We start from the raw sequence: 24399 nt of genomic DNA on the forward strand, positions 1-24399 counted from the left end.
CCACCAGATAAAAATAGAAAACTGGTGGATATGAAAGGAGGATGGAGGATAAACACTGATGCAATAAACCCCTCGGCTCCCCAGAACAGACCAATTTGGGCCGACTGGAAGAAAGGTCTTAAGCCCCAGCTGCATGTTACCTTTGGAGAATAAATATTCCAGGAGGGAAAAACCATGAGGCAAGCTGGTACCAGTTACAGTCAGTGCAGCCGAAAGGCCTGGTGTAGCCTGACCCTATCTGCACAGGGAGCAGAGGTCAAGGGCTTGGGCTAGGTGAGGACCCTGAGCTGCGAGGGTTGGGGCACCTTGCAGTCCCCGTGCAGCAGTGGCAGGAAGGCAAGCAGGGCCCTAGTTGAGCAGGTTGCCCTGCTCCTGGGCCTGGGTCAGGCTGTCCTTGCGGTGCAGGTGGTGCACCCCCATCCTCTTGGGGCTGCGCTGGGGACGGCCGGAGCTGGGGAGTGCCCAGGCCCTGCCCTCAGTGCGAGGAGTGCCAGGCCCCTCCTCTGTGCCACCATCACTGGGCAGCAGGCTCTGGCGCTCTTCCTCGGGGCTGATGGGCAGGTTCAGCTGTTCCTCTTCCTCCTCCCTGGGAAAGCCAGGGTCAGCTTCTGTTGGCAGCAAAAGCCCACTTTCACCGGGTGGGGAAGAAGGTGCCTGCACCTCCTCATCTCCGCCAGCGGGACCGAGAGCAAAGTGGCGCTGCAGTTCAGGGAGCGCGTCACGTCCAAAGGCTGTGCGCTGGGCCACAGCGGCCGGGGGCGGAGTGCGGTCCACAAACGCCCGCTGCCAGCTGGCCAGCAGGTCCTCCTCGGAGCTGGCAGAGCTGGCCGGGGCACTAAGCCCCGAGGGGGCGGGGCTGGGCTGGTGCTGCGGGGAGGCCTGGGCCGAGGCAGGGCTGCTGGGCACTGGGCTGGGGCGGGCTCGCTCACTGCCCTCCTCCACCAGGCTCAGGGAGATGGCCTGGCGGGTGGCGTAAGTGCAGTTGGGCAGGGGGCTGTTGCGGGGAATCCGCACCTTATCCTCAGAGAATTCTATCACCTTGCGGCCAGGATACAGTGGGTGGGGCGGAGACGGGGTGGGGTAGGGGCTCAGCTTCTCAAAGGCCGGCAGGGACATCTCCTCCTCTGGGGAGCTCCCCGCGGTGCCCAGAGAGCAGCACTCCCCGTTGGGTTGGGGGACAGGGCTTCCCGGAGCTGGGGGGCTGGCTGGGTCACCTGGGTCACTCCCACTCATATCCACGTGCACAAAGACATCCTCAGCCAGGGGGTGCCCGGCGCTGCCTGACTGGGCCGAATTGAGCAGAAGAGACTCCGGCTTCTCCAACACGCGGGCAATGACCGAGGTGGGCACCACAGCCCCTGGGGCCAGGCTGGAGGCAGGCCCCGGGCTGGTAGCCTCCTGACCACTGTGCAGATGTTTCCGAACCATGTCCTGTAGCTCACAGGGCAGCTGGGGTAAAGGAGCGAGAGAAGGGAAGAGAGACATGAATGAGCCCAGCCTAAGACAGCTTGCTTCAGGGCAAATATGACAGCTGCCACATATAAGGCCCCCCATGTGCTGGGCACTTTGCTATCACCTGTTCTCGCAGCACACAAAGGTATATCCTCATTTCGCAGATAAATTGAGGCTCGGTAGTGGTAAAATAAGTTGAAGCTTTTGATTAACACAGCCAGGATCTGAACCCAGAACTGGTGCTAAGGCCCACATGCTCTCAAACGTCTAACTTCCCCATCTCAGCGGTAGATTCTGCCCAAACCAGACACAAGCTTGAGAATCAGTACTGACCAGAAGCCTTAGAAATACCTTCACTCCTTCTGTAGGCCCCATCAACCTTGAGCCTGAGCGCTGGGGTCTAGAGTTTGCCCCTTGGAGCAAGGGGCCCTCTCAATTATTCTTATGGCCCATACCTCTGGCAACCCCCTCCTTCCTGCATGGGATCCAGAAATTGAGATCCTCTCTCCCTGTCTGTTCCAGAAATACCAACAGGGCCAGTCCCCGCTCTGCCCCTAGTGATGGGCCCTTGACAGCATGCAGGACACCAACCAGCGGCCGAGCTGACTGGCTTCAGAGGACACGGGGAGGCGAGGGGAAGGCAAAGCAGAAAGCAGGGAGCTGAAGGTATGAGGACAGGACAGAGAGAGGTGTAGAAACTGGAGTTGGAGGGGTCCTAAAAAGGGCAGACGGGCATTGGCAGGGAGAGTGCTCCACTCACATCAGCGAACTTGTGGTTACGGAAGTGAGACTTGTTGCACTTCAGGAGCTGCACAGCCAGGTTGCAGTCCAGCCGGTACCGCTCCTGCGGACACAGACGCAGTTCAGAGCCCGGCACAGCCCAGGGGAGCAGGGCGGGGCCGGGACATGGCAGCACAGGCAGGGAGGCCCCCGAGGTGACCGTACATTGAGCTCCTCCAGCTTGTTGATGGTGTTCCTGGCGTCCAGCAGCTTGTTGGTCAGCTCCACGATCTCCCAGTCCAGCGTCTTCCTGTCCAGCTCAGCCTTCTTTATCTGAGGCACAAGACTCACAGTGAACCCAGTCCACACCCCAGCCAGCCCTTTCTCCCCTCCCCTCCCCCTCTTCCCGGCCCAGAGACACAGGAAGCCACAGGTGCTAGGGCAGCCAAGGCACACAGAGACAGACGATGGACAGACAGAAGGAGACCAGACACCTCTCCTGCAGTCCAGGCTGGCTGTGGGGCGGGGGCTTTCTGAGCATGACTGACAGCTGCCCAGGCCAGGACAGAGCAGTCTAAGAGCTGCCCGGCCCTGGAGGGCACTCAAGGGGCTCTACACACCAGGCGAGGCAGCTGGTACCTGAGAGGCAAGAACTGTGCAAACCCAGGGGCTGAAGCCGATGCTGCCTGTGGCTGTTTCCAGGATCAGGCTGGGAAGCGGGAGGAGGTGGGGAGTGGGGCTGCGTGGCAGCTGGGGGCGCCCGTGAGATTATCTACTTGAGCAGGGAGGGAGCTGCAGGCTCAGAAGCAGTCTTCTGATCTTCAGCTCATGGACTGGATCCACAGGCCCCCTTCCCCCAAACGGCCGGGGCTTGCTGCCCACTGCAGCCAAGAAGCTGTGAGCATTCAGTGGTGACATCAATCGGTAACTCTGCCCAAGCCAAGAACAGGCTCCCCAGCTGTCCCCCAGGAGGGAGGCACTGACTGCTGAACAGGCCTCACATGAGGAAGAGGAAAGGAGTGGGTAGAGGGCAATGGCCAGGCCCCAGCAATCCCAGATCTCAGCTGAGGAGGAGGCGAGGGCAAGGGAGAAAACACACAAACTCAGACGCAACTGCAAAAATCCAGCTGTGGCTAAGAGAGGCCTGAGAGGAGAGTGCGGCAGCAACGGTGGCAGCATGAGGGAAGACGAGGAGAGAAGAGAAACAGTGTGAGCATTAAGACAGTCCTGACTCTCACAGCACACTGCGGACCCCTCCCCACCACGGCCCAACCCCTCCCCGAGCCCAGGGCAGGATGGCGGTCCCCTGGCAAGTCCCAGCCCCTGCTATCCTGTGAGCACAGCGCCAGCCAAGCTGCCCTCCTGGACAGATTACCAGCGTGTGCAGCTTGTCCTCTAGCTCCTGGTTGGTCCTCTGGGAAGCCGTGTAGCTGTGCTGCAGCCTGTAGAGGGACACAAGGCAGACCCCTGGATCAAGATCCTGTTCTTCAGACCCTGCTCAGCCCCTCCTTCATAAGGGATCTTGGGCAAGTGCCCCTCCCAGAACTTCAGTTTTCACATCAGAATCAGATGATCTCTGAAGCCTCTCCCGGCTAACCTCCTATGAACAGGGAGATGCGTGCATGTGTGTCCCGGTCCCTCGTTCCCACACCTGCGGAACTTGTCCTTAAATTTGTCCAGCTCCTCACGGCTCTGGCCCAGCTCCAGCTCCAGGCAGTCCTGCCCAATCTCCAGCTCGCGCTCCAGGGCCTCAGTGCGCCTGGTGGCCGAGGCCAGGCGCCGGCGAAGCTCCTCATTCTCCTGCTGCAAAAGCCTGGTAGGGTGAGGGGTCAAGGGCAGAGGGGCATCAGAGATAGAAGGGCCACCCTAGAGTTCCAGGATGGATTCAGGAAGGAAGGAGTAGGGGTGACGTGAGAACAGGTAGCTGTGGGCAGGGGACTCCTTGAGACTCAGCCTGAGTCTGGGGCAGCGTATCCCATAGGCCTGCTGGCACTGAGATCACAGCTTGGCTGGGAGGGGAAGAGGGGATGGTAGAGGACAGTCTGCCCCCCTCACTGTAGAAGAACGAGAAGACAGAATTGCAGGGGCTACAGTCCTCAGTCTGTCTCTGGTTACAGCCCAAGCCAGCTGGCCAGCAAGCCCCCAGCTCCAGTTTCCCCACTGCACAATCAGGCTCCTCCATTATTCATCTCTTGGAAACCCAGCCCAGTGCTGCCCTCCTCTGCAGAGGCCTCATGTAGCTGATAGAAAGGGCTGCGGGGAGGCAGGTGGCACAGGAGGGCCAGGAGCTGGGGAAGGGAGCTTTGGCAAGAGCAGCCCCCTCAGAGCCATCCACCTCCTTGATGCCAGGTCCTCTTGGAGCCCATGGAACAAACCTCTTTTTCCAGAAGGAATATCCAAAACTTCAAGCCTCCTCCCAGAGTCCCTAAAACACCCCACCCCAACCTTTACCTCTACCTAATCCAAGGAAAAGCCCAAATGAAACAACAGCCTCGCCTGCAGCTAAGAGGGACAGAGCTGAGGCGAGGCAAGGCAGGCTCTCGGGCAGCAGATACTCACTTCATCCTCTCCGCGTCAGTCAGGGGCTCCTGGGCACAAAAGAACAGAAGCTTGAGGCTCAGCTCTGGACCACTGGCCTCCTGCTTGCTCCCCACCCCCTCCAAATAGCCCTGGAAACGGTCATGTCTGAAGCCCAGAGACTCTCACAGCAGAAGTGGGCTGCAGGGCCCCGCAGATAGAGGCAATCCAGTAACACCTGGACCAGCCTACTCTCTCCCGTGCCAACCAGATTCCAACCCTCACCCTTACCCACACTAGCCCCAACCCCTCTTAATCCTAGAGCCAACTGCAAATGAGTCCTGGTACCCATGCTACCTCTCCCAGGGCTAAAGAGAGCCTCTCAGCTGTTCACTGGGCTCCTAGTGGGCCCTGCAGGCATAGCCAAGACTTTCCAGAGAAGTGATGAAGCCAGGCGAGCTAGAGTAGGGTTCTGAGCTCTGCCAAAGCCCTTCTGGCCCCCAGGGCAGAATCAGGCCCTCACAGAGGCTCGGGAGGCACAAATGTGTGGGGGAAGGAGAGCCTCTGGGCTAAACCTGACTGAGACAAGTAAAGCATCTTCTGCTTTCACCCTCCTGCCGCATCCTCCTCAAGCCTCCACGTTGGTCACAAGCCAGAGTTCAGCCAACCGCAAAGCAGAGCAGGCCCGTGCTATGACAGGAGGGAAATGTCAAGCAGCATTTGATTGGCCTGACTGCTTCAGGATGCCAATCACAGGCAGGACAGTGAGGTGGGTGGCTCAGACCATGGACTTGGGAGCCACTGACACCTGGATTGATCCTGTTGTACCATACACTGGTTATGTTAATCTTGCTGAACCCTAGTGGCCTCATCTACAAAACCAGGGGAATGCCCAGTGAGTGGCACCTAGCACAACATCTAGCCTTTTAATTTAATGTTTCCTGAACTGAAAATGGGCAAGTCATGGATGGCATTTCTGCCGTGAATGTGACCAGAGTGGGCCATGGTATGCCTGATGCTCGGCACGTGCTGGCCATCTCTCAAGTTCTTTAAATGTGTTTCATGCACTGCAACACGATAGAGACACGGAAGCAAGATGAATAAACTGCAGCACTTGTTTCCTCCTGCAGTAAGTTGAACAAGGGAGGAAAACCGATCTGGAAAATGCTTTGCAGTTGCCTGAAGAAGCCCTCCTAAGAATCTAATGCAGTTCCGAGCAGGGAGCACGTATTTGATAAGTGTCAGCTAGACAAAGGAAAGCTGGAGGAGGGCCTGACTTTCAGGGACAGCAAAGAACAGCTAGTCTGGGGGAAGTCGCTGGAGCACTGCTTCCTAATGGCCCCCAGAGGGGCCGCAAGTTGAATGGCTCTGCTCTACCAGTGGAGGACCAGAGTCCTGGCCTCCAGGCAGGTTAGCACCCCTCTGTCGGGTGGGCTGCCTCTTGCATGAAAAACAATACTGCATGGGATCACTTCTGCTGAGCTACACGTCCTGGACACACGGACGTGTGTCACAGCTGTCCCCTATGAGTCTACATGGCCCCCACCAGCACTGCTGCAACTGAGAGCCCAAGTGTGTACCAGCAATGCCACACCCTCACCCCAACTGGTGGGACCAGATGTGCCCTCAGGACAGCCAGAACCCCGCCTCAGGGGCCTGCATCTGCCAGCCGGGGCAGGGGCACCACTCTTGCTGACCTCCTGCTCGAGCTGGGAGCCAGGAACTTCCAGCCGCAGCTCCCGATGCTCGGGTGGTGCCTTCCGGTAGGGTTTCTTAGCAGGGGCTGCACTGGTCATTCTGGGAGGTGAGGGCTCCTCAACCTGCTGAGGGGAACAAGGAAGGAGGAGGCTCAGAGATGTGGCAAGAGGCCTCTGAACTGAGAAAAAAAGAGGACATGTAGGAGCCACCAGGCAGGCAGACAGGCCTGGGCTGCTGCTGGGGTCATTCGAAGGGCTGGACTCTGGTGTGTCAGTGCCCATGGGTCAGGGGCGTGCTGGATGGGGGCCCGGGTCCAGGGGGAACAGATGAGAGGAAGCCAGGGTCCAGGGACTAGGTGCAGGGAGTATGGATTGGGCCCGAGGAGCGGCCCACCCCTTGCCCCTGTGGGCTCGGAAAGGAGCCTCAGAGAAAAAGCTGCTCTCCAAGCACCAGTTTCCTCAACTCTAAACTGGGTTGAGAATGGCACCAATTTCATAGGGTTGCTTTAACGATTATGTAAAGCACTAACAACGGTAGCTGGCACTCAGGAAATGTTCGATAAATGTTAGCTTTAAAAAAAATCGTAACCAGAAAGTAAGGGTTTGAGATGTGTTCCCAACCTGAGCTCCTCCAGGGGGTCACCAAGCTTGAGGGCCCTGAAGGTCAAGCCTCTCTTGCCTCCAGCACTCTTTTCACCAGCCCCCACCAAGAGGGACTGCCTGCTGCCACCTCACCTGCCAGCCTCCCCAGGAGGGAACCCGGTGGGGGGGCGCAGGCCTCACCAGGAACATACCGTCCGTCTGTCGGCAGCTCTCCCTGTTCCGCTGTCCGGGAGTCAGCCCTCGGCTCTCCGCATCCCACAGCCCCGCCACTTCCTCTAGCCAATAGCTCCTGAAACCAGAGAAGGGAAGAAAGTGGAAACCAGGTGTCAGCCGCCTGTCTGTCAGTACCCGCCAGGGAGAGCGGGACAAGGGTGGAAGCACTGGGCTCCCCATGAAAGCTCTGTCCAGGCCCAGAGGAGACACACGTGTGTCTGTGTGTGTGTTCATGGTCTCGGCTTATCACATGCCTGATTCCGGGATAGGTCTGGTCCTGTCTTGTCCCTATCCTCCCTCACATCTGTCCTGTTCATCTCCCAGGCCTCTCAGAGTCTAGAAACAACTAAGAGATTTGGGGGACATGGGTCGCAGAAGAGAACACCAGGAAAAAGCCTAATAGAGGCCCAAGAAGATGCTGGGGAAAAAAGCTCCTAGCAATGTTTCCAGAAGGAGCCCAAACACCTAGTTCTGTGGACAATGGTGGTGAACAGACTGTGTGATGAGGAGGGGTAGGTCCAGGAGAAAATCAGAAAAAGGAGCATTTTAGAGCAATGATGGTTCTCAACCAGGGTGATTTTGGTCTCCCCCTGCCCCCTCCTCCCCCCACTCCTGATATCTGGCAAACGTCTGAAGACATTTTTGGTTGTCACACCAGGGGTGGGTGGTACTGGCATCTAGTGGGTAGAGGCCAGGGGTGCTGCTACACATCCTATAAGGCACAATACAGCCTCCCACAACAAAGAATTATCAGCACAAAATGTCGATAGTGCCTAGGCTGCAAAACCCTGTGTAGAAAGCCCCAGTCTGGGGAGCTGAGACGCCTGGCTTCTGGGCTCAGTGCTGCGTCTGACATACAGGGTGGCCCTGGGTAAGTCCCTTCCTCACTGGATAAATCTGTCATCTGCACAGAGGTGGCTGGACTGAGTGACCTCTGAGGTCCCCTCCAGGTTCTTGGGGTTCTGACCTCTCCCCCACCTGTAATGAGCTGGGCTGCAGCATGGGGGCAGCAGCCACCACAGGGACCAATGGAGGCAGTAACCTCAGGTGGCCTTCTGGGCATAAACAATCTCGAGGCCGCCATCCACCTCACCAGAGCTGGGGCTGAGGGAAGCCTTGCGGGCTAAAGCGTGTGTTCCTGCTGCTGGGACATGCCCTGGCCACGACTCCTGTCACATTCCAACAGGGCCTGAGGCAGGAAGCACGGTGAGGGGGCGGGGAGGGCGGGAAGCAGGAGTGGCCTCCCTCCTCTGTCTGGGCAGCCTGGCCTCTGGCGTGGGGTTCTGGGGCTTGGCAGCAGGAACGAGCCACCACCCCAGCCCTTTGATAGTGAGGCAGAGCGGGTCCCCACAGGGCACGTGCAGCAGGCCGTGTCGGGCTGACTCCATGCGCAGGAATCCGGGCAGGCCTGAAGGGACAGTACATTCCTGAGGTGTAGTCACCCCTACATGTTCCCCAGGGCTACCCTCCCGGTGGGACCCTGGGTGGGAGCTCCTCTGGTCCGGGGGAAAGGCCCAGAAAGTCCCAAGCCAGCCTGGGCACCTGGGTTCTGATCGTCAGGGGGTCTCAGCGTGGGGGTGTATATGAGTTACAAAAGCGGGAAGAGCCAGAGCCGCAGGAGTAAGAGATACAGGTAGCCAAGAGCTCCAGGGAAATCCAGAGCTGGCCTCTGCCTTCTCCCCTTCTCTGCGGAGAAGCCAGGTCCCTCCTCCCTTCCCCATCTGCTCCCCACTCAGCTGAGTAGCCCTTTCTCCTTGCAGGCCCCTCTATATACCCCCTCTATTCTCAGCCTCTTTTCTTCCCTATTCCTGCCAATGCCCACCCTGTCCTCTAGGTACTGGGACACCTGTGTGGGCGGTGGGTGGGCAGGGAGGACACTGACAGGCCCAGGTAACTGGTCATTCTACCTGTGAGGAGAGAGAGCAGTCTCACTCCATACCCTGCTGCCCCAGCTCTAGCCATCACATGCCCTACAAGCTCATCCTGCCTCATCTTGACCTCACGGCCCCACAGCACATATTCCCAGGGCTTTCATGGCAAGATAATCTGGCTTGCTGAGGAGACAGACAGTGTGGATGTGGCTGGCAGTGAGATGGATCGTAAGTGCAGGCTCGGACTATGGGATGAAACGTAGTGGTGATGGGAGGTTCTCTCTCCCAGCCAGAGAAAACTCTTTTCATACGTGTCAGAGTCAGTCACAGGGAGGGAAATGACTCCCAACTGGGGAAGCAGAAGACAATGCCCACTAGCGAGACAGTCCACCAGGGAGCCTGCAGTGACCCCAACACAAGTCCACGAAGAAAAGTCCGTGCCACTCCCTGCCCCATGTCCATAAATTCCAGTGCTTGTTGGGGCCCTGGTTCCAACTCCTGAGATCTGCTAAGTGCCCCAGATCCAGCCCACAGGGGACCACAATTCCAGCACTGAACAGGGATTCAATGCACCTGGCAGGCTGCTGTCCCTGACTGGAAGCACGGCAGGGAAGGTCAGACCCAGGAGTGAGAGCAATGCCAGGTGCACTGCAGAACAAAGTGAGAAGCAGCTGGACAGCAGGTCCACAAGCTGGGAGAAGAGGAAAGATGAGCTGGAAGGCAGCAGAGTGGTCCCTCCAGGAAGACCCAGCTACTAGATGCAGCCTCCACTGGCCAGATCTCCTTCACCTCAAGATTCCCAAGTTGCCTTGGAGTGTTGCAGCCCAAGGAGGACTCCCAATCCCATGTCAAGAAGAAGAGGCCCCCAGGGAAAGCTGGACAACTCAGAATGTGCCATGGGCAACAAGGAGCAGACAAGGCCTTTTGGGTCCTCTTGGCCTCTGGATGCTGAGCTGGCTCCAGGGCACCTCCGAGAAAAGAGTCTTCTAGAAGTTCTAGAAATTGACAGGGAAGAATCCCACTCCCATCCCTCACCACAAACTACCTGAGCTTCAAGGAATTGGAGGCAGATGACTCAGGATGTGGGGTACCAGATCACATGCTGGGTTTGTACTACAAGAACAGCTGTGCTCTGGGAGAAAGGCTGAAGCCTAAGTTAAAACCCCTGGCTGACCCAGTCTGGTCTGCAGCTCCTCAGGCTGGACCTGCAGGCACTGCTGTGGAAGACACCCAGAGCAGCAGTAAACCCTCCCCATCTCGTGGAGGTGAGGTGAGAAAGGAAAGCAGCTCTCCTCACTGCCCCCACCCCACCTAACTCCTCCTCCTTCTTCCTCTCCTGCATAGTATTCATTCTTCAGTTACTCAGAATCAGTTCAGAGGACAGACTCAACCCCCTATCTGCTGGGGCGGAGCAGGCGGGTGATAGCTTCGTAATTGCCATGTTGCAATCTACCAGTCGGCTCAGGCCGCCTGTTACCGCCTGCCCTGCGTGAAATACCTTCTCCATGATTACAGCCCACGGGGCACGATTAGCTGCCTCCAGAGAACAAAGTCTACTTTCATTAGAAATGGGACTCGGCACACACAGCGAACCTGCACTGTGAACCCACTGAACAGCTGAGCAGAGCGTGTATCAGAGACAGATACAAGGAGCAATGTGCGCCAGGAGCTGGCTGAGCAGTGTCCTTTAATCAAAGGACAAAACATCTGCCAAGCATCTCTCTCGAACCAGGAGATGGCACTCCTACCCGCTCCCCTTTGTGGATACGGAGAGTGTGGGTATGTGACCTGGGGCCTTCAATCGAGGTCAGGGATGACGCTGCTGGAGGCTAAGTAGGGTAAGGAGAAACCTCTTCAGAATTCGGATTATCTCCAAACCACTATCCTCTCTCCTACTCCCTGCAAACATCCACAGAGGCAACAGCAAAAGGTTCAATTCCAAGAGCCAAGGATACCCTGTTACTTCCCTCTGCCATCCTTTCTGTGGGTCTCCCCAGGGGGAAAGTCACCGGTGCAGGAGAGGAAGGGAGGTCCCAGCATCCAGCTTTCTCTCTGCTCAGGGCTCAGAGGCTACCCCCTCAACACTGGCCCAGCAGAGGGAGACAGGATTGAATCCAAAATAGGTGTGGCTCTTTGGCTTTTCAAACTCTGCCCTCTCCCACTGGAGGTCTCCTCTAGCTCCCAAGTTCTGCACTACCCCGTCCACCGGCCCAGTTCAGCTGCCTGCCCAGAGACACCGCCTGCTTCCCCAGCTCCCCACATCACCCACACTCTCTTCAAGAAATTAGGGCCCCAACAGTTCCTCTGGGCTCAGACCATTTCTGAACTTACTAATGTCTCTCTGCTCCCAGCTGTCACTGAATCAAGCAAGTGAAGGACCTCAAGGGGCCAGTGAACCCAATCTTCTGAATCAGGGAAGGCACACACCTCACCACAAAAACCATTAAAGCTCTTCTTTCGTATTCACCCAAACAAAGTCAAATGGATGTTAGCAATCACTGGTGCTTTTAAAATGAAAGGAAAACGGCCCCTTTTCAGAATACTCCAGCTGTGCTGTATGGTGCCTTAACCCAGCAGGATATAAATAAATAATAAAAACAAATATGGGGGGCTTCCCTGGTGGTGCAGTGGTTGAGAATCTGCCTGCCAATGCAGGGGACACGGGTTCAAGCCCTGGTCTGGGAGGATCCCACATGCCGCGGAGCAACTAGGCCCGTGAGCCACAACTACTGAGCCTGCGCGTCTGGAGCCTGTGCTCCGCAACAAGAGAGGCCACGACAGTGAGAGGCCCGCGCACCGCAATGAAGAGTGGCCCCCGCTTGCCGCAACTAGAGAAAGCCCTCGCACAGAAACGAAGACCCAACACAGCCAAAAATAAAATAAATAAAAAATAAATAAATTTTTTAAAAAAACAAAAAACAAATATGGGCCCTTCCTGAAGTCCCTAATCAACCGCTAAACAGGAACATCTGATCACAGGGACTAGCGCCTCCCCTGCGGAAATCGTCCTCAGCTGTGAGCCCTGATGTAGTCTCTGAACACTACAGGCCTGGAGGAAGCTGCACCTCTCAGGGCAGGACACACTCCTGCCGTACATATCTAGCTGCTTCTCAAGCCTCTGAAATTCAGGCTCTGCCTCCAGCTGAGGCCCAAGAAACACAAACCACCACCCTACAAGGGCCAGCCCTATAACCAGCAGGGGCCCCTGAGATTGCCCACAAGGACCGCCTCCCCCACCCCCCCAGTCAGTATGGCTCCTCTCCACCTCGACTGTCAGTGAACAGCCGCATAGTGAGCCGATCCTACCAAAGCAGGCTGGGTTCGGCCTTCCCCACACCGGGCCCCCAGTTTCCGGCACAGCTGTTCCTGAGATACCTGAGCAAAGCCCTCAGCGATGCTGGGCGCGTGGCAGGCAAGCAGCCAGCAGAGCACAGGTGGGGCCCAGGCAGGCTCTGCTCTGGGCTGATGACGAGGCTGGAAGATGCCAGTCTGTGCCCAGACCAGCCCTGCTGCCCCTCCCCCAGGCAGGCCTGTCACTCCTCGGGGCAAGTTCGACCTCACCCTCTTGGGGCATGCTGCCTGCGGCCCTGACCTGGCCCCCTGCCCGCTCTAAGCAGAACAGACTGACAGGTTTTTAAAAGCTAGAATGGGTGGGAATTATTGTGCCCCAAAGTCATCCTGAGACTAGTGCTGGTGACCTGTGAGAGCTCACCTGGATCCCCACCTGAGCAAATACCTCAAGTCTATCCACCTGGCCTCTCATTCAAGCAAACACTTGACAGGAACAAAGGGGCTGAAGACTACTGATGATGATGATCCAAGCAAACCAACCCCCACCCAAAGGGAGGGCCAAAAAATCCCCAGGATCATAACCAGCACTTGACCTTAGTCCCCATGCCCTCTCCTAAGGAAGGGCAAAGTGAGGGTGGCCCTGAATCAGCCCGCCACTCCACGCCCCTTCTGCTCTCCTGGTCACGCCCAAGCCACAAACCCCTCCAGCTTGCTACCTCCCTACTCAGGGTCCCTACACATCCGCGCAGCACCTACCCCCTCTCTCATTTACACACTTACACCTCATGGTCGCAGGCAGCTCCCTGCCATCTCCCTCCTGGCTCAAGGGAAACAGAATCCACTTAGAGGACCTCCAGGTCTCAAGTTCCCCCATCCAGCCCACCCCACCCTGCACTGCCTCCAGAGGCTGGAGACAGTGTCTATCTACAGAGTTACCTGTGCAGAACACCAGGGAGCCCCGAGCAATCGGCCTTCCTGCTACCTCTGGACCCCCCTTCTCCTTTCCAAGCCTGGAGGGAGGTGGGGGCTTCTCCATGGCAAGCTGAGGCCAAGGCCTCTCCTAGGCCCACTGTGGAGTCCAAAGGCAGGTCCTTCCCCCTCTGGCTGAGCCGACCTTCCCAGCTCTCTGTGGTTAAAGTCCACCTGAAGCTCCAGACGTGGAAGGCGGTGGGGGGACTAACTCCACCCACTCCACCTCCCAGAGCCACGGTCGCCAATGGGAGCTACATCTCAGATGGGTACCTGGTTCTGGGCTCCAGCTTTCAGTTTAAGTAGTTTCACTCTTCTGCCCAGGTAACTTCCCACAGCCAGGTCAAGGTTTTCCTCAACCTCCCCACCCCCAAGAAGAACCTGCAATTGATCCTAAATTCAATTCGTATCCTGGGATGAGAATAATGGCGACAGCATCTTCCCCTCTTTTTTTCTTTGGCCCCGCCGCAGGCCTTGTAGGATCTTAGTCCCCGGACCAGGGACTAAACCCAGGCCACGGCAGTGAAAGCACCGAGTCCTAACCACTGGACCACCAGGGAATCCCCACCATCTTCCCCTGTTGATAAAGGGAGGAAACTATCCGGTCTAGCAGAAAATTCCCTTCTTACTCTCGTTCCATCTGTCTCTGAGGCGTGAAACCAACAGTATGGTAACGGAGGGATGTTCTCAAACTCCATGGTGCTAAAAGCAGATTAAACAGAAATGCTAACCATTCTGTTTTAAGGGAGAACTGATAGGCATGGTACTAACTGAAGGGAGAAGGAGGGGCAGAGTCCAGCAGCAGGCTGGCAGATGGGCAGGTGCCCATGCACAGCCCCACGCACAGCAAGGAGACTGGGAAAATGGAGGGAACTCAGTAGTAAGGACAAGCGAGCAGAGGAGATGGCATGATGTAAGCAAAGGGGAGAAGGCACAGGCCAGGGGGAGGAAGGGAGAAGAGAGGCATGGCTGGCGGCACCCCCAGGGCAGGTTAGCTGGCCCAGGTCAGACTCACAGGGTTAGTGTCTTCTCCCCAACCAGCCAGCTCTCCTGGTTAGCACGGTTAGCGACAGACTCATGGCAGACGCCCTCCAGGCACTCCATACAAACAGACAGCTTGGTTTGTGAGCAGCCCAGCTCCGGAGCTGCAAAGAGAGAGCAGAAGGATTGCCAAGCTGCAGGATGCCCGAGGGTACACACTGCACTCTCCTGACAGGGACACTCCCCCAGACTCACCACCAGACCCTCAGGGGCTTTCTCCACTCTGGAAAGCATGCCTCCTGAAAGTATAGCACTCCCCCTGCCAAGCAGCGAGCCCAGCTCATGACCCCAGCGTTGGTCCGCAGAAAGAGAGGACTGCCGTTGTGGAACGGGGCACTGCTACCAGGGGGAAGCTCCCCTGTCTCACCTATTCCCGGAACACTGCTGCCAGGCTGCACCAGAGCCCTGAAAGCTGCTTGTAAGAACAAAGCCACCCACAGCTGCAGCTGCCACCTAGCCCAGGCCTGTGCCAGCAGAGTTCACCCCACCACCTCCCACAGGCTCCGAGGAAAGGGGCTGGGAGAGAACTGGCCCAGGGACCGGAGGCTGCAACAAGAGCTGCATGGAAAGCCCAGGACAATGCGGCAGTGTGCACCCCAGCCAGCTGGGCCAGTCAAAGGAACGGGTGACACACTGCCACCTTTCAGTTTCTGAAAGGGCCAGGGAATGATGCTTCGCAGTGAGCTGGCCCCAGAGGAACCCACAGAGCAAGGATAAGGGCTATGCTACAGCCAGCCTCCCCAGACCCTGAGAGGGACTACCTCACCCCCTCACAATGAGCAATGCCCAGAAAGGCTAGCATTCCCACACAGCTAGCCCAAGGAACACTCTTTCCTGAAGCCTCCAGAACCACCTAGGGGAAGTGACATACCCCAGCTTAGAGATCTCAAGGCAAATGTGCCACAGCAGTGGAGTCCCAGAGACCCCCACCCAAGATGCAACCCCTGGGTCAGCAGGACAGGAAAGCCCTTCTGTCTGAAAGGCCTGCAGATGATGAGATGACTCGGGGAAGGAAGGGGAGAACAGAGACCACCCTGGCCCCACACATGGGCCTGGCCTTCTCCCAAGCCCAGGCCAACAATAAACACAGGCAGGAGAAGCCTCCGACAGGCTTCCCAACTGCCTCCTCACTGGGCTCCCCGCATCGCTCTGACAGCCCCAGAGGTCAAAAGGCCAAGGCCTGACCATGAAGGGTGAGATAACCATCTAGCAGAGAAGATGACAACTGTTCCTGTGGGCTCTGACCTCTTCCCTGCACTGGCAAGGAAGCATGGCCATGGGCAGGCTACCTTCCGAATCCTCACCACACACACACAAATAAATAAATAAACACCAGCTGGGTCTGGTTTGCTTTTGAAAGGTACAGCAGCAAGTGACCTGGCTAATCCAAGGTTTCAGGAACTAGAGGAGACTCTCTCTGCACTAAAACAGGGGTTGAGAAATCAGGTAAGTCTACTCCCTTCCCAGCCAAAGATGAAAGAGGAGTGAAGGAGAGAAACACGTGAGGCGAGAGTGCTGATGCCCGCATCACGCTTGCACCCATCCTGGTTCCCACTCAAGGGCACTCCTGCCAGAAAATTTCATCCCAGAATAAAAGACAATCCCTCAGAGATAAGCAGGGTGCCTGCTGTGGCAAGAGCCTCTAGGAAAGCTGTTCCATCCTCCCAAGGAGCCAGCCCCCAGGAACGCACGAGGCTGGGCAGGAGGCTGCAAGCAGTATCCTCAAAGGCTCCAACAGGGACTCACTCCCACCCCCACCTCCCGGGGGTTAACTGTTAGGAGGGCAGAGCAAGCTGAAGAACAGTATGTATTACTATCGAGTTTTGTTTATTTTACAGGCGATACACGATGGGGAATGTCTGGAAGGACACAAAAATGATTAGAAGGATACATGATAAACGGTTAACAGTAGTTCCCTATCTTTGGGAAAGGGCTTAGACAGGAGCAGTGGGGGAAGAAAGGAAAGGTCTTTTTACTTTACTTTTAATTTTGTATATTTTTCTGTATGGTTGGTATTTTAAACGAGGACATACATTATGTTTACGATGAAAACATACAGTTCCTCGACAAACGGACAAAATCCCTCCGTCTGTACTGTGCTTTACCATTCTGGAAGTGCTTTCCCTTCCATTATATTTCCTTTGATCCTTAGAGCCTAGTGAGGCCCACGGAACAAGTGGAGTTCTCCCATTTTGAAGCGACAAAGAGGACAAGTGACTTGCCCAAGGCCACAGACATACTGGGACAGAACCCTCCATATCCAATTCCAGTGCAAAGCCTGGAAAGCTGTCTTCTCCAGGGAGCCACAGGAAAGCGACAACAATTCTGCCCTGATGTAAAGACCCTCAAAGACTTCTGAGATTGAATTCCCCACTTGGCTTACCTGGGAAGGTGCAAAGAGGCCACTGCTCAGTACCCAAGGCGATAAGCACAGAGTTCTATCCCTCTGGTTGGCTGAGTGGAAGCACAGGGCTCTCGGGTCTAGGCTGACTTCCCAAAAAGCAGTCCCTACCCTCAGGGAGATCCCTCCACAGTTTACTATGAGAGCACAGAAGCTCTTCACAAATAGGGGGCCATGTCCTTTATAGATTCCAAATGTCACCTAGTAGACAGTTGGCACTTACGAGATAGACCAAACAAAGTTCTCACTCTTCTACTCATGGACTCAGTCCCTCTGAAGCCTAAAAGCACACAACACAATCCAGTCCAGCTGGCTCACCCAATCTCCTCTCAAATCTGCTTAACATACAATGCAGCTTATTACTCCTGCCAAGATGCCATCAGGAAGATGTGCCACATTGCAGTGTGCACCCCACACCGAGGGATGAGGGGTAGAGCCCAGGGAAAACTCCTTCAATCCACTTCTGCCTGCTGGTTTCATCCTTTTGGTTCGTCTAGGCACTAACAAGGCTGTAGTAAGTCCTGGTTGTGAGCATGGGGCCCACCAAGACAGGACCAGTGATACAACAGAAAAGCAAGCAGGTTACAGTGGGCACTAAAAGGAGCTTAATGAATAACAAAGAGGATGCCAGCAGCCAAAGACCTTTTAGAAGATGCTAATTAAGCAAGAAAATACACCTGTGTGTACTTCGATTCCTCTTTTAACTCCTTCCTGCTGGCTTAGGGATGTGTGATTAGAACATAAGGCTGAAAAGGGAGACAGCTGAAGCCAAGCACCTGGAAGATCATTTAACCACATTAACTCAACCCTGGAAAATAATTAGTAATGCGATTGTTAATACTATCACCGTTTGTTTATGCGGGACCTTCCTTCCTGAGGGTTCAAAAAGCTTTGCCAGATAGAGCTTATCTGCTTTAGTCTAAGGAAGGACTGGGTTGGGTCACACAGGAACCAGGATTGCTCAGCACCTACTATGTACAGTCTAACTAAACGCTCAGCCTTCAATAAATGACCTTGCCCCTAAGAAGCTTCAAAGAAAGAAGATCTTGCCCCTAGATGGGGAGAGACAGGTTAACTGCCCCCCTGCATCATAGTGTGATGAGTGCTCTGAGAGCAAAGAGGAGAGCCACCTGGCTGGGGCAGGGGTTTAAGGACCAGACAAAAAGGTTGCCCTCCCAAGAACCCAGACAAATCTTCCTCTGATTGTAAATTCACACTGGAGCACCACCCAGCATTATACAATTAAGAGGTCTAGACTTCTGGAAACAAATTCCTTTGGTGTTTGTTCAGAACTGGTGCCCAAAGAACTACTCCCATCAATGACACCAAAAACAAAAAGGCAAAGAATGGACAGCAACCCTCTGCTTCCAACCCCATTTCTGGGGAGCACCTGAGTTAAGCCTGTTCTGTGGCACAAGAAGATCATCGAAGCCCTAAGAAAACTGGGACAAGAAGTCTGCCTTCCTCAATGCCTAGATGTGTTCCATCAGCTTCACCCAACATTTTTCAGTCTATAAAACACCGGGGAACATGGATCATCAAACACGCCATCCAGTCATCCCCAGCCTTAACTATTGGATTGACCAAAAAGTTCGTTCGGGTTTTTCTGTACCATCTTACAAATCCACCACCTACCCACCCCCACCTGTACCCACCAAGGTCATCACCAATCTCACATGCATGTCACAGTCCATCAAAGGAGTTGTTTCAACATAACAGATGGGGAGAAGGATCAACAGTCTTATTTTGCACACTGATGCTGTCCCCAGTCTCACCTTTTTTGTTGCTTCATCACAAAAAAGGAGACTCTCTCAATTTTACTCCCATCTCAAAAATGTTCCTGCTTACCTGGCAAAAATCAAAAGGCTTAGTCTACCTTGAGTAAAAACAAAGCCTTTTCTTATCCACTGAGTTTTCCAAAGTGGGATTCATTCATTTAACAAATACTTACCGGGGCTTCCCTGGTGGCGCAGTGGTTGAGAGTCTGCCTGCCAATGCAGGGGACACGGGTTCGAGCCCTGGTCTGGGAAGATCCCACATGCCGCGGAGCGACTAGGCCCGTGCGCCACAACTACTGAGCCTGCGCATCTGGAGCCTGTGCTCCTCAACAAGAGAGGCCGCAATAGTGAGAGGCCCGCGCACCGCGATGAAGAGTGGCCCCCACTTGCCGCAACTAGAGAAAGCCCTCGCACAGAAACAAAGACCCAACACAGCCAAAAAAAAATAAATAAATAATAAATAAACAAATACTTACCGACTATCCTTCATATGCCAGGCACCTTGCTACAGGCTGTGAACTCAGTATCTCTAATGCTCAATACTCTTGCAAAAAAGGCAATGTCACCTTCACTTTATAGGGGACAAGACCAGTGGTCCTACTGGTTAAGCAACTTGCCCAAAGTTGCACAGCTGGTAAGGGGCAGAGTCGGGATTAAAACCCAGCTCCCAAATCAGATTCTATCTACCACATTGCTCACCCCACTTCCAACTGCCCTCACCCCCACCCTCCCAGTCTCCCCTATCTCCCCACCCCCACCCCATGATCAGGGAGGGTCCCTCCTCTACAGGGAGTCAGCTCAGTGAAAGAGACAGACAGGTAAACAGAGGACTCACCACACAACATGGTAAGTGCCAGGACAGAGGTTCAAAGTGCTGTGGGGACCAAGAGGAAGAAAGGAAAGGAGGGAAGTCTTCTCATCGGAGGAGGCAGAGAAGCTGGGTCTCAGGGGATGAGCAGAGCTTCAGAGACAGAGGTGAGCATTATGGAGAGAGTGAAGTGCACAAGCAAGAAGAAAAAAGTAAGCGGATGTCTAGAAAAGGTTCAGGAGCAGTAGGAAACTCAGGAGCAAGGAAATACAGGACAAATGAAGCAGAGTGGCAGCAACTCAGGCCAGAGGGTTGAGTTTGGGCCAGAGTGCTTTCTGCATACCACGTTAAAGAGTGTGGACTTTATCCCAAACAAGGGAGAAACCATGGCCTTTCTAAGGGAAGAGACATTGGTTTTTTTTATAGGAAAATAATTTTTAGAGCAGCAGGGTAGAGTAGGGAGAGACTGCCCACATTTCATTCATCCGTATGCACCACAGCATTATAAAGCACCTCTTATGTGCCCTGCACTATCCTAAATGCTAGAATACGATAGTGAGTAAGACAGTATCTGTTCTCAAGGCACTTAGAGTCTTGTGAGAGTCAGACAAGTAAACAGGCAATTACAATGCAGCCTAAATGCTAAAATAGAAGTAAGCACAGAAGGACAGTAAAGGGCGGTGGGATCCCAAAGGAAGTGACATTTAAACTGAGACCACAAGAGCAATAAGGAAGGTAAAGGGAGTCTGGAATGTCTGCATTCCAGACAGCACGACCAGCTTGTGCAAAGGCCCAGAAGCTACAGAGAATGAGATAAATTTAGAGAGCTGTTAAGAGGCTGAATCCAGGTGAAGAAATGAAGGCCCAGTTTACCCACAGGTCCTTGGCACTCAAAATATGGTGGCGAGAAGGGGGTGAAGGGATTCGATTCAAAGATAATACATGAATATGGGGTGTTATAAGAAGAAACTGATTTAGACAACAACAAAAAGAAAATGCTAAAGGGGGAGAATCAGCTCAAAATCTATCAGCCTTCACCCTGAAGTTCAATCATCTGCTAAAATGTGACCTGAATCTAGAAAGTCTGAGAACTTCTACCAAAACACAAAGGTGTACTCTACGGAGATAACACGTTTCAGCATGCTGACCGAAGCACGAGTCAAGATAAAGCACATTATCCTGAGATGCGTGGCTCCTCTATTGATGGAGGAAGGGAGCAGAGACTCACAGATGCTGTCTAACTCTCAAAATCACACATGCCACAACAGACAGAAAAGTTCATCACAGGGCTGCGTCAGAATTCCCAGGGCAAACCCTAGGTCCTGAGCCCCCGACACCAGGCGCGTGCCTACCCTGATGGCAGAATGGAGAGTCATTTACTGAAGAAAAAGATGGACCCCGAGGGCGTGTTAAATAGACAGGACATGACTCAGAAGGAGGGGAAGAGTAAGTCTTAAATACAGGGCAAAGGAAAGCCAGTCAATCAATCCTTGGGTACACCTCTGCCCCAAGGCTGCACACGGGTCTTCTGCCTGGTAAAAGGCAAGAGACCTGGGCTCGGCAACAGGGCCTTCCTCAACAACATAAGCCTCAGCAGAAGCACATTTATTTTCCATTTTCCTCTCACGTTAGAGGGAGGGAGCTGTTTAAAATGCCACATTTTTTCCCCTGTGTAGTTTGCTACTTGCTATTTTTAAAAGAAAGATGAATCCAGACCGTCTATGAGTTTAACACTATGGCTACTTCAACTGCTCATGTCACTAATCATAGTCAGATTGAGCCTTATATTTACATCTACATTAACTAACCCACACCCCACACCTTTAATGCATGCTAAGAATGGATCCCAATGTAACTCTGTCTGCTCACCCAACCCAGCCCAAGGTTTTCCAAAGCGCAGTCACCAAGTTGAATCACAAAGAGAGAGTCCAGATTTGGCTAACATGGCACAGGGCACTCCCTCACCAATCCCTGCATCAGTTATTATCTCTGAGAGGAAGGAGAGAGCTGAGATGAAGAGCTCAGCTCCTAAAACATTTTTTAAACAAACAAAAAAAATTTTACTACAATATGGGTATACCTCTAACCAGCATTACAAGCAAACAAGATACACATTGCCAGTAGGCATATTTAAAAGTTAATTTCATACCAAATGCAAAAAAAAGGCTCAACTGCTGAAGCCAGATTGCCTGGGTTCAAATCCCAGCTCTGCCACTTACTAGCTAGGTGACATTGAGCAAATTACTTAACCACTCTGCACCTCTATTTACTCATCTGTAAGATGGGGATACTAACAGTATTAAATTACTTAATACAGGTAAGGCACTTACAATAGTGCCAAGCACATAGAATGTGCTCAATAAGCATTATTATTATCACTCAACTGCAAATTAGATAATTCTGCAGCCTCACAGCTTCAAACAGGAAATCACTGGCATTTAAACATCACTTTAAATAGCTTAACGAGGATATTCTCACTACACACAAAATCTATACTATCCAAAAGCTGTGCCTCTTCTCCTTAACATCAGGATAGCAGCTCAAACCAGTACAGGTCCTCCACAGAGAGACACCAAGTTCAATCATGAAGCAGAAATTAGTGCTGAGATCTGACTAGCATAATAACAACAAATACATATTGCGTGTCAGGCACTGTTCTAAATACATTAATATACTGACTTATTTGACCCTCACACAACCCTATGAGATAGGTACTCTTACCATCTCCATTTGATTGATGAGAAAGCTGAGGCATAGTGAGCTGTGCAATTTCTAAAGGTCACAGAGCTACAAATGGCAAAGTGCAGATCTGAATAGGCAATCTGGCTCCAGAGTCAGTGCTCTTAATCTCTATGTGCGCTCACCACACTGTCCTTGCTGATCGCAATTTCGTAGGGACATCCACAAATTGTTCGCAGAAAGAGAAGTTTCTCAACCTTCTAGAAATGAAGTCACAGCTAAATAACACCAGTTCTTCAGATACTTGAAGGTACTGAAGCTAGTCTAGTGACAGTGATTCCGGTTGGTCTGCCTGGAGTAAGCCTTTTGCGGGCGGGGACGGGGAGGGAGTGGGGAGCAGGAGATGGTTAGTATGGAGTCCTAGATCAAACCAGACTTGCCAGTCCAATCATGGAGCAGATGCTGGCCCTGAAACAGGCTCCAGTAAGAAACATGCTCCCAACTATGGCTTGGGCATAACCACAGGTCATCAAAGGAAGTGAGGACCATACTCACAGCACTCTGTGGCTCCAGAACCCTTCTCTTTTCTCCAACCCCAAGTCCACTATCTCTCAAGCCATGCTTAGTTTTGCTAATGAAACTGATTTTTTAAAATGTGGTTTGATGGGAAGAATACAAAGGAAGAGAAGAAAACTACCAGAAGAGAAAGGGGCAAGTTTTACAGTCCTTTCCTTCCATCACCACACTGGTCCAGGTTGAAAAGCAGCTCTCCAAAATCAGGTGTCTCAGGGACAGAATGATGTGAAAAATGTTCGCAGAGCTTTATCCCAGTCAGCTTGACCTCTTACCATAAACTGACCTGGGTTTCTCCTCCCTAATCCCAACCTGCCTCCCGCCCTCCTCTGACCCCACCTACCCACCAAATCCACACCCCCAAAGAACACTAACGAGCCCTTCTTACCAAAAGAAACGATCAAAAGAGACAGACATGCTGCAAGAGTGAATTCAGGAACTGGTGACAGCAGGTACCTAAATGGTTAGTGAACACCACCAGAAATTTGTTTTCTTATGACTCCCCACCATCTGTCACCCACAAATCTCCACTTCCGGCAGGATACCAAACTGAAGATGTGATGGGGAGATCAAAGAAAATACAGTGAGCATGAATGCACTGCTTGTGACAGGGATGTGTTCAAATACTTTCAGCCTGATCTCTACGCTCTTGCCCACGTTCGCCTGCACAGGTGAAGGCATACACGGCTCAATTCTACACCCAACTCTCAAAAATCAGCGTGAGATCTAAGCAGAACATTAACTTAGGGACCACAGGCAAAGGGCAGCCTCTATAGAAGAGTGCCCTTCTCAGATTAAATAATTCTCAGCATCACTCGTAGCCCATGCATCCTGCTCCGCTCCCAGGGAGCATGCCAGCCTGTCACCGGAGGCCACCTTACCCGCTCTGGGGTTGAGCTGGGGCAAGTCGCTACCTCTTCTTCTTTCCAAGTATTGTGATTTCTTCCAGTCCCTGGGGCCCCTGAGTCTTCAGCTGAAATTGGGGCAGATGCTGCTATAAGAACTGTGAAAAGGCTGATCTAAGTCTAGAAGAGGGTCATTTGATTGGCTTTAGTTCCCTCTTTACCAAACCTGCCCAACATCCTTCAGGTCTCTCTTCCCCCCTTCCCTACTCTCCTCCACCACGGAAAAGACCCCTTTCCTCTCCCACCGGCCTGGTACGGTCGGGCCTCCGCCCCACACTCCAGGCTTTTTACTCTCCGCTAAGAAGTTCCGCTCCAGTTCGTGACTCTGCTTCTGCGGGGCTGCACACCAACTTCTGGTTCCCCCGCCTCGAATCCCCTCCCCCAGGGCTATCACTGGAATCTAGGCCCCCTCCCCTCCATCCCTATCGCCTTTTTTTCTCTCCGCCTCCAACCTTCCACCACTCCATTTCCTCTTCTTAACCCCGGTGCTAGTCCTTCCTCCGCCCCAGCTCCATGTTGGTGTCCCCATGATCCCCTACAAGTCTAAACTCCCGGCCCGACTACTCCAATCCCACAACAAACTTTCTGCCGCTGCCCACTCCCTTCAGACCGCCATCTTGCCGCAGGGCAGGCCGGGTAGTGGTCACGGCCGCGGGAATCCCCACGCACTAGGCGCCGTGCGTCATCGGGGGCGTGGTCATGGGGGCGTGGCTTCCAACTGGGGAATAGGGGGGCGCCAGACAAGGTGGAAAGACGGGGACGTAAGAGCAGGCTTTGGTGGCCTGGGAGCAGACGAAGGAAGGAGGTGTCAGGAGTAGGGCGATAGCGAGAAGCGTGGGGAAAGATTCTGGTATTCAAAAAACAAAACCAAAAAAGACTGG

At 53.8% G+C, this 24399-nt stretch overlaps 1 protein-coding gene across 5 annotated transcripts; it reads right to left on the reverse strand.

Moving 5' to 3' along the window:
• On the reverse strand, positions 1–24184 carry TJAP1 (tight junction associated protein 1). Of its 5 annotated transcripts, XM_061196157.1 has the most exons (11): positions 24101–24184; positions 23495–23586; positions 14349–14478; positions 7181–7278; positions 6387–6512; positions 4732–4760; positions 3824–3985; positions 3548–3614; positions 2398–2505; positions 2213–2296; positions 1–1449 (listed from the first exon to the last, which is right to left on the reverse strand). In XM_061196157.1, exons 5-11 carry the CDS (start codon positions 6483–6485, stop codon positions 349–351), a joined length of 1650 nt encoding a protein of 549 aa, XP_061052140.1. In that variant the 5' UTR covers positions 6486–6512; positions 7181–7278; positions 14349–14478; positions 23495–23586; positions 24101–24184; the 3' UTR covers positions 1–348. The 5 variants fall into 5 exon arrangements, with proteins under 5 accessions (XP_061052140.1, XP_061052141.1, XP_061052139.1 ...); XM_061196158.1 differs by lacking the exon at positions 14349–14478 and having other exon boundaries at positions 6387–6509; XM_061196156.1 differs by lacking the exon at positions 14349–14478.
• Positions 24185–24399: the final 215 nt, after the last annotated feature.

Source organism: Eubalaena glacialis, chromosome 7, assembly GCF_028564815.1.
Source record: "Eubalaena glacialis isolate mEubGla1 chromosome 7, mEubGla1.1.hap2.+ XY, whole genome shotgun sequence".
Taxonomy (NCBI): Eukaryota; Metazoa; Chordata; class Mammalia; order Artiodactyla; family Balaenidae; genus Eubalaena; species Eubalaena glacialis.